The sequence below is a fragment of the Olea europaea genome, chromosome 10 (genome assembly GCF_002742605.1).
Source record: "Olea europaea var. sylvestris chromosome 10, O_europaea_v1, whole genome shotgun sequence".
NCBI classification, from domain to species: Eukaryota; Viridiplantae; Streptophyta; class Magnoliopsida; order Lamiales; family Oleaceae; genus Olea; species Olea europaea.
In genome coordinates, this window is record NC_036246.1 from 39,798,293 (window position 1) to 39,808,487 (window position 10,195).

A 10,195-nucleotide genomic window follows, 5' to 3' on the forward strand; every position below is an offset into this window, starting at 1 on the left:
TTCTTTTTTTTTTTTTTTTTTTTTTTTTGGCTTTTAGAAGTTTAATTTGTTTGTGCATTGGTCAGGCAGTGGTAATGGAGGCAATACCTTTAAATTTATTTTCGCTCTCACTCTCTTTTTTCTCATAATGTAATTCTGGAGATAAGACCTAACGTCCTTTTAATGTTCTTCAACTGATTATTAATAAATCAGTATGGGATAATGTCAAACCTCTCATCGATTCCTAAGTAGAGGCCCAAAACAACTTCTTAGCATTTGGTGGATTTTATTAACAAAGAAGGAAAAAAATTAAGTTTTAAGACAAAGGTGATTCAATATGAAGTAATACAAAAATTCTACATCGAAAACGCATGGTCGCCTAAATTTAGAATTTTGCACATGTTGAGATTGATAAGAAAAATCTAGTTAATATAACGACAAATTAAAGATGAAACATAAGTTTATGATTCTTATATATTACTAAATATCATAATAAATAAAATTTTAACTTCTTTTTCTTTTTTGCTGTCCGGACATGCTGTAAATGGATTTCGTGCAAATTAAAGTACCCTTCTGCCTATTTGAATGCTACCTTCGAACAGTAAAAGCCTTCGGACCACACCACTTCTTTTTTAAGACCCTGTTTTATTAACTACAGCTCAAGTTTCTGTACGTCAGAACTCAAATTAATAGCCCGGAATCTGTAATGTAGAGAGAAAAATAGAGCTGTTTTTATATGTCAAATGGGGTCAATAAATAAGTTTTGATAATGGTGAAACACTTGAACTCCTTTAACTTTTCCTTTGATGGTTGTGTTATTTTGTATGGATTTTGTGTTTCTATGGACAAAATTTTCGAATGAAACATGGGATTGTGTTACAAGAAGACAACACGAGTACATACAAATACAACCATGTTGAATCAAGAAAAAACAACAAAAATGGCTTCTTCTTCTTCTTTCAAATCTTACAGAACAATCCCAATCCTTTTCATTTTTGTTGCTTTCGTACGTACTACTGTCTTGTCGAATCCTCTCTTGTCGGATTCTAGTAGCAGCAATCAGACTCTCCGGCCGCGCCATGAGCTGCAAAAATTGAATAGAATAAAAATATATCTCAAGAAGGTCAACAAACCTGCAGTCAAGACAATTCAGGTACGTTTTATCTGCTTTTTTGGTTTTTAATGTATACATGAGTACAAGATTTGATGGGTTTTTCTTTCTTTTTCCTCATTTTTTTTTTCCAGAGCCCAGATGGTGATTTAATTGATTGTGTTCTATCCCATCTTCAACCAGCTTTTGATCACCCTCTGCTCAAAGGCCAGAAGCCATTGGTAAGATATAGCTTTCCCTCTTGGTATAGTTTGTGTGCCGAATTAGACAGAAATCGAAAGTACAATTTTTAAAGTTTTAGCTCTGAGTCCTGTTTAGTATTACATGCGAAAATTGGACTTACTTTCCAATGGAATGTATTGTATTTCTTTGGGACTATTTGGTTTTTATTAAGAAAATGAAGCTGTTCATACAAATGTTGAAGCTGTTCATACAAATGTAGGAGCCGCCAGAGAGACCTAAGGGACATAATTCAATGAATTCAACGGGATTTCAGCTATGGTCAGAACATTCCGGCGAAACATGTCCTGAAGGTACTATTCCTATCAGGAGAACAACGGAGAAAGATGTTCTAAGGGTTAATTCAATTCGCGGATTCGGACGACGAAGAATCAGAAGAGGGGTCCAGCGAGACACCATGAGCAGTGATCATGAGGTTAGTATGTGAAAATCAAGATCAAAGAGAATGTAGGCACTACATTTTCTTTAATCGGCAAAGTGTATTGACTATTAGGATTTGAATCTGTCCAATCGTACATGGACAAGTGCCCTCTAATTTTACCACTCTACCCACTAATCGACCGCGAAGGGCGTAGGGGAACGAGGAATGATTGAGTCTTTGCTTTTAGTGTTCCAAAGTTGAGGATCAATCTTTTCGTGTGTTACTGATTTAGGGTTCCTTTATTGTCTTCAGAAGCACAATGTGCTTCCTGTTTCGCCCCATATTTGTTATCAAAGAAGCAACTATTAATCCAAAATGCTAGTCTCATTTGCCATGTTCTTGGCAACAAAACAAACTGAATGATATTTGTGTAGCCGAACCTAAATTTATCTAAGGATAAGGATTATTTTGTTTTTCTGTGCAAGGCAAAAACAGAATGTAGAAACATGAATAAGCTACCATTCTACAAGACACCGATTATATGAAACGATGAGAAGAAATTCTCAAGCAATTAAAGTCGCAGATTGTTCTTATATAGTTGATATAAATGAATATCTAACTGTGTTCTCTACAATGATAATCTTTGTGAGATCAGCATGCAGTTGCTTTCGTTAATGGAGATCAGTATTATGGAGCAAAAGCCAGCATAAATGTGTGGACGCCCCAAGTAACAGACCAATATGAATTCAGTCTCTCGCAGCTATGGGTTATTTCTGGCACATTTGGCAATGATCTTAATACCATTGAAGCCGGTTGGCAGGTACGTGTATTTACAGTATAATTCATAATTGCTCTGATAATTTTCCCTTTCAAATGAAGTATTTAAGTCAAAAAATCCTCTTTTTGTACCATTGATATATATTAATACGAAACTTTAATTTCTATCTACAGGTCAGCCCGGAGTTATATGGAGACAATTATCCTAGGTTCTTCACTTATTGGACGGTGAGTGTCCTGATATTCTTTTCGTGTTCACGCACATATGCAAGGTTTTTATACTATATCAAGGTTAGAAACCAAAATACTGATCCATCGTTGAACACAGACGGATGCATACCAAGCAACAGGATGCTACAACTTATTATGCTCCGGCTTCATCCAAATCAACAACAAAATTGCTATTGGCGCAGCAATCTCTCCAACATCGTCTTACAATGGCACACAATTTGATATCGGCATAATGATCTGGAAGGTACGCATTAGATGGTGTTAGGTATACTATTCTATGCTAACCAATCCAAACAACATTTGACAAAAGCAAAAACCAGGTTTTCAGCTACATATAATTAGGTAAATTTGGATTTTTCTGGCAAATTACTGGTTGCATCGTTCCAAATGTCAACTTTCAGATTCAGCATGCTTAGATTTCTTCATTAGTTAAACTAAAACTTTAATCAACAAGGACAAAATTGATGCATAGAAAGTGACATTTTAGTAGATTGATCACAATTACTAATATAAAAAATGTAAGATTCTCTTTTTTGCCTAAGGGCATGTGAAGTGTTCAGTTATCTCTTTCCTCATTAAATATTAGCTGCTAATTGACCCTAATAAGCTTTTGGCTCCAACTTTGCATTACCATTTCTTGATTCCGTATTGATTTGTGTAATTTTCTTGAGCTATGGCACTATCTTAAATAAAAATATGAAAGGAATACTCACACCGTGACGCTAGAGAACTAAGCCTTATTTACAAGTAATTTAAGATTGGTTACATCAATCTTTCTTGCCCGTCACAGGTCATTGTTACGTGTACTAGTAGATCCAAAACAGTTAGATCCTTAACGACTGCAACATACCATGTTTGTTTTGGTTTACCCTCCTTCTTCTAACCTATTCTATTGAGATTATATTGCTCTTGTTAACGAGATCTCTTTACGTCAGTGTTTAGAATATCTCCATTAAGTGTTGGTATGTTCGATCTTTTCCTCACATATGGCTATAGCAAGATCCCTTGAATCTATACCTACTTATCGTTCCAACCCAGTTCCAACAAAGTGTTCCTCGGGCCGAAAAAGCAAGACATATTAGAACTTATTAAAAGCCCTCTCGACCACCCAAATCCGTCTTCCTCTTAATATATCATAGACGATAATCTCACTTCTTATCTTATCCATTTCTAGTACGAGATAGAAATTAACATTTTAAAACATGCCCAACATTTTGCGTAACTTAGGCTCATTCATCAACTGCGTTCTTTACAGGACCCCAAGCATGGACACTGGTGGCTTGAATTTGGTTCAGGACTTGTTGTGGGATACTGGCCTTCAGTCTTGTTCAGTCATTTACAAAGCCACGCAAGCATGATACAATTTGGAGGAGAAATAGTGAACACTAAATCCATGGGATCACACACATCGACACAAATGGGCAGTGGCCATTTTGCAGATGGAGGATTTGGCAAAGCATCTTATTTCAGAAATTTGCAAGTTGTTGATTGGGATAATAGTTTGATCCCACTTTCTAATCTTCATTTATTAGCTGATCATCCAGATTGTTACGATATAAAAGCAGGAAAAAATAATGTTTGGGGAAATTATTTTTATTATGGAGGTCCTGGAAGGAACTCAAGGTGTCCATAAGAAAAGACGAAGAAAATTTGACAGAAAAATGTAGAGAATAACCTTATTATGATTTCTTCTAGTTTGTCTTTTTTTTTTTTTTTTTTTTTTTTTTTTTTTTTTTTTTTTTTTTTTTTTTTGGAAATGAGTTGGGTCATCTTTATAGTTTTCCTACCAATAGATCCAATGCTTACTAGATCTTCCAGATTTGATGTAAATTTTTGTGTTGAGAATTGATAATATAACACAGTTTGTAGTTTTCTCAGTTGTCTTTATTTTCTTAGCTATCAATTTTATTTTGGTATGAACATCAACGGTCTTATATTGTTGGAGCTTCAGTGGACATAGTAATGAACCAAAAAGAGTGAGCTTTCCAAAATATATTTGACATTGAGAAGGGTCGACCTCGCAAATTGGTCCTTCCATATGGTCAATCGGAGTTACTCCACGTGTTCCTCCCTACACACAATTACAAATGGTCAGACATATATGACCGTTCCGAGCAAAGGTGATAGTGGTCATATATACTCAGACGATCAAGTCAATTGATGGTGTATCTTCTGGTGGCGACAATTTTGCCGGGATCTCTATATATATTTAAAGGGAAGGAAAATATATACTTGTTTTGAGTGGAATAACCTTACCTTATTGTAGAAAAGTTCTTTGGTATTTATAGGAAGAGGGTTGGAAGAGGCACTGTTAGATGCAAAACACGTGGTGTCAAGGACCGCAGCTTTACTTAGCCCCTTGACACTATCGCAGCCGCAGTTTGCCCAACTTCGACCGCACATTGTAAATATTACTTCAAATTTGAGTTGTAATTTTCGTTTCATTGTAATAGTTATATCAGTTGTAAAATAGCTCTGATATTAGTAAACATTTAGTATGATTTCTCGTCTTTTAAACGTCTACTCCCGTCACTTGGATTTTTGTTCAGAATGCTATTATAGGGGTATTAGTCATTCAAAAATCTTTCAAACTCACTGGTGTCCGCCCCCTACACCAGCAATTGTAATTTTCTGCTTTCATCAATTGTAATGTTCAGTTTTCATCAATCAATGTTCAATTTACTTTCAATGTATTCAAATTCTCTATTGTATGCTTTCTATAAAATTGTAATCAAATTTTCTTTCGTCCCGACGTGATCGAGAAAAGGCGGAAGGTAGTCTAGCGGAGCAGACTACTGCCGCACAATGTCCCTTTCTGTGCCAAGAAGAAAGGCACCCCGTGAAAGTTGGTATCAGAGCTGTGGCTCACGACCCTCGATAAGAAAGATATGGATCCAATTACATCACACACCACTGAAGTGGTAGAGCCTCAAAAGAAGGGTACTACAAAACAGCGCGTGGATGCGCTTGATGAGACAACTACTAGGTTGTGCTATGCTATGGAAGGTCTCGAGGAAAAAGTCGAGATGGTCGAATCTGAGATTCGTAGATTACACATCCAATTGGATGAAAGCCAAAGAGCTTGTGCAGCAATGACGGAAGCTGCTGCAATCATTCCTGATCTGCAGGATGAAATGGAAGCTTTGAGAGCTCAATTGCGAGTACTCCAACGTGCGGTAGGTAACGGGCAAGCTCCCGTACCCGAGTATGCTCCTAGACTCAGAATTCATGAACCGTGTACCTATGGAGGGGCATGTGATGCAAAAGAAGTCGAAAACTTCTTGTTTGATATGGAATAGTACTTTCTAGCAGCTTCGATCGAAGATGAAGCTAGAAAGGTAACCACAGCTACCATGTATCTGGGTGGAGATGCAAAACTATGGTGGCGGACCATATATGCGGACATTCAGGCCCACAGGATTCGAATTGATTCTTGGGATCTACTTAAGGAAGCGATCAGATCGCAGTTTTTCCCGAAAAATGTCGAGTATCAGGCTCGACGGGCTCTTCGAGACCTGAAGCACACAAGCTCTATCAGAGAGTATGTGAAATCCTTCTCAGGGCATATGCTGAATATTCGATATATGTCAGAAAAGGATAAGCTCTTCACCTTTAAGGAAGGGTTGAAACCGTGGACACGCGCGGAACTTCAAAGACAGAAGGTTACTGATTTAAGCGCGGCCATGGGAGCCGCTGAATGCTTGAGCGACTACCAAACAGAATCTAGAAAAGATCGACCTTCAGGGAGTAATCAAGTAATTGGAGGTGGTAACAGATCTTACAGACCCAGTTCGAACCCAAATGGGGGAGAGCGTTACTCTCAGAACAGAGAAGGAGCCTATCAAAACACCCGTGGCTTTCAGGGAAACTATCATAACAGCCGTCAGGGAAATTTTAACGGCAGTAATAATAACAACTGGAACAAAGGAAAAGCAACGGAGGGCCGAACTGATGCCACTCCCAAATTGAAGTGTTTTTTATGTGAAGGACCTCATCGGTTGTCGGAGTATCCTCAGAAGCGGATGATAAATGCATATTGTCAGTTAGCAAGTAGCGGGCCAAGTTCAAAACAAGAGGCCCCGCAGGCTAATTGTCATAGTGAGACTGACTCTGAAGAGGATGAGAAAGTAGTTGGGGCATTTTCACATCGGTGCAATACACTATCGCATCGGGTTGCTGAAAAGGATGATGTCCCATTGAAAGAGGCAAAGATGGAAGAAGCGAAGGCTCGTATTTGTAGGGCCAAAGGCTTAATGTTCATTGATATAAAAATCAATGGGAAGCCAATCAGGGCTATGGTGGATACTGGTGCTACCCACAACTACCTTGCATGTACCGAAGTAGAGCGACTAGGACTTGTTCTAGAAAAGGGTAGTGGAAAAGTCAAAGCAATCAACTCCGCTGCTCAACCAATAGCTGGAGTGGCGAAATCGGTGTTGATCAAAGCAGGTCCTTTCGAGGGAAGGACAAATTTATCTGCAGTTCAGATGGATGATTTCAAACTTATTCTAGAATTGGAATTTCTTCGGGATACTAAGACAACGGTGTTGCCATATTCCGATTCGTTAATGATGATGGGTAATAAGCCGTGTGTCATCCCTACACAGGTTAGGAGGATGGGCGAGAAGAGTATCTTAGCCATGCAATTTAGTAAAGGTTTCAAGAGAAATGAACCCTTTTTTTTGTGCACTCTTCAATTAGAGGAAGTCGAAGAGACGAATGGTCCTATTCCAAAACCCGTTAAAAGGCTTATTCGGGAATTTGAGGACATCATGCTGGAAGAATTACCAAAGAAATTACCACCAAGAAGGACGATTGATCATGAGATCGAACTTATTCCAGGCGCTAAAGCTCCCGCCAGGGCACCATACCGTATGTCTCAGCCTGAGCTTGAAGATCTTAGGAAGCAGTTGTGGGAAATGTTGGAGAGTGAAATCATTGTGCCTGCGAAGTCGCCATACGGAGCTCCTGTATTGTTTCAGAAAAAGACTGATGGTTCTCTTAGAATATGCTATGACTATCGAGCTTTGAACAAGATTACTGTAAAGAATAGCTATCCTATCCCACTGGTTGCAGATTGCTTCGATCGACTGAGTCGGGCGAAGTATTACACAAAAATTGATCTTAGGTCCAGATACTGGCAAGTTCGTATTAAGGAGGGAGATGAAGCAAAGACTACGGTGGTAACCAGATATGGAACCTTTGAATTTAAGGTGATGCCTTTTGGTTTGACAAATGCTCCAGCAACATTTTGTACTATGATGAATCAGGTATTTCCTGGGTTCTTAGATGATTTTGTCGTGGTGTACTGGGATGACATAGTAATCTACAGCGAGACATTGGAGGAACATGTCCAGCATGTGAGGCAAGTTTTTAATCGGCTACGGGAGAATGAACTTTATGCTAAGCCATCTAAATGCTCATTTGCTCAGACATCTATCAGTTTCTTGGGTCACATCATTGAACAAGGTAAAATTCGCATGGATTCGAAGAAGGTTACAGCCATCAAAGATTGGCAACCACCAAAAATCGTACATGATATACGTTCATTTCTTGGGTTATGCAATTACTATCGAAGATTTGTGAAGGGCTACTCAAAAATTTCACTGCCACTTACTGAATTGACAAAGAAGAATAAGGATAAGGATTGGGATTGGTCATCCCAATGCCAAGCTGCTTTTGAAAGTTTGAAGAAGTCCATGTGGACGAACCCGGTTTTAGCCTTATCGGATATGGCTAAACCATTTGAAGTTCATACAGATGCTTCAGATTTTGCCCTTGGTGGAGTCCTCATGCAAGAAGGACATCCGGTAGCATATGAGAGCCAGAAGTTAAACCAGACAGAACGTCGTTACTCGGCACATGAAAAGGAACTGTTAGCAGTAGTCCATTGTCTCAGAGGATGGCGTCACTATCTACTTGGGTCTCCATTTATTGTGAATACAGATAACACTGCAGTTAGTCACTTTATGTCCCAACCAAAACTATCGAGCAAACAGGCTCGTTGGCAGGAATTCCTTTCAGAGTTCAATTTTATGTTAGAGTATCATCCCGGCTCTAGTAATCATGTTGCTGATGCTCTTAGTCGACCGGCCGATTTAGCTACCATCTACTCTGTAGCTGCTCTTTCAGGGAGCGCAGTCTCCACGAACACTGGAGACCAAATTCGGGCACTTGTGGAGAAGGACCCGACTACCCAATATTTGGTCGACCTTATCAAGCAGGGTAAAACTCGACAGTTCTGGCTAGATGGAAAACTAGTGAAGACAAAGGGAGACTGCCTATATATTCCTAAGGGCGGAGATCTGAGGAAATCACTAATTACGGAATGCCATGACACAATTTGGACGGGGCATCTCAGAGAGGAACGCACTTGTGCACTACTACAACGTGCATACTACTGGCCTCAAATGCAGGACGACATTGCAACATATGTAAAAACTTGTCTTATTTGTCAGCAAGATAAGGCAGATCATAAGAAAAAAAGGGGCTTGCTGGAGCCCCTTTCCATTCCAACCGGGCCATTCGAAAGTGCATCGATGGACTACATTATTGGGTTGCCAAAAGTTGAGGATTTTGGTACTATCATTGTCGTGGTGGACCGTCTATCAAAATATGCAACTTTCATTGCAGCGCCTAAGTATGTATCTGCGGAAGAGACAACTCAACTCTTCTTCAAACATATTGTCAAATACTGAGGGCTGCCTAAGGACATCGTCGGTGATCGAGATCCTCGTTTCACTGGCATATTTTGGACTGAGTTGTTCAAACTTCTTGGTTCAACTTTGAGCATGAGTTCTAGTTTTCACCCACAATCTGACTGACTGACGGAGCGCTTCAATTCTATGCTAGAAGAATATCTTCGGCACTTTATCTCTACTTCGCAGAAAAACTGGGTAAAACTTTTGGATGCGGCCCAAATTTGCTTCAATGCCCAAAAGAGCTCTTCCACCAATAAGAGTCCTTTTGAGATTGTTACTGGCCAGCAACCGCTACTCCCTCATACAGTGGATATCGAACAAAGTACCAAGTCCCCTCAAGCAAAGAGCTTTTCTCAAGAGTGGAAACGAAATATGGAAATTGCTCGGAGTTATCTTGAAAAAGCTCAAAAAGGTATAAAAAGGCTGCAGATCTAAAGCGCCGTTTTATTGAATTCAATGTTGGAGATCTGGTAATGGTTAAGCTGCCCGACAGAAATGTTTACAAACCAACAAGAGGGAAGGACTCAAGATTGTCACCAAAATACATTGGACCATTACCCATTGTGAAGAGGATTGGAAGAGTTACATACAGAGTTGAACTCCCTTCATGGTGTAAAATCCACAAGGTCTTTCATGTTAGTGTGTTGAAGCCATACTTTCCGGATAAGGAGGACGCATCTAGAAATGAGCCAAAGCGACCTGTATTTGAACTGAAGAAAGCTGGAAAGAAGGTTACTGAAGCTATTCTTGACCATCGAATCACTCGAGCGTCTAGAAAAGATCATCAGGGGTACT

The 10,195-nt window shown here is 39.3% G+C and overlaps 1 protein-coding gene across 1 annotated transcript; it reads left to right on the forward strand.

Annotated features, from left to right (window-relative positions):
- Positions 1-572: 572 nt before the first annotated feature.
- On the forward strand, positions 573-4,576 carry LOC111402217. The gene is made up of 7 exons (XM_023030379.1): positions 573-1,132; positions 1,225-1,311; positions 1,533-1,745; positions 2,347-2,511; positions 2,643-2,696; positions 2,797-2,943; positions 3,955-4,576. Exons 1-7 carry the CDS (start codon positions 845-847, stop codon positions 4,330-4,332), a joined length of 1,332 nt encoding a protein of 443 aa, XP_022886147.1. The 5' UTR covers positions 573-844; the 3' UTR covers positions 4,333-4,576.
- Positions 4,577-10,195: the final 5,619 nt, after the last annotated feature.

What these genes read in the sequence shown, in the direction of transcription:
- LOC111402217 (XM_023030379.1), top strand. Translation starts at nt 845, where the DNA reads ATGGGATTGTGTTACAAGAAGACAACACGAGTACATACAAATACAACC. An exon ending in TCAAAGGCCAGAAGCCATTG is followed by an intron (nt 1,312 to 1,532) that starts GTAAGATATAGC and finishes ATACAAATGTAG; the next exon opens with GAGCCGCCAGAGAGACCTAA. An exon ending in CCATTGAAGCCGGTTGGCAG is followed by an intron (nt 2,512 to 2,642) that starts GTACGTGTATTT and finishes TTCTATCTACAG; the next exon opens with GTCAGCCCGGAGTTATATGG.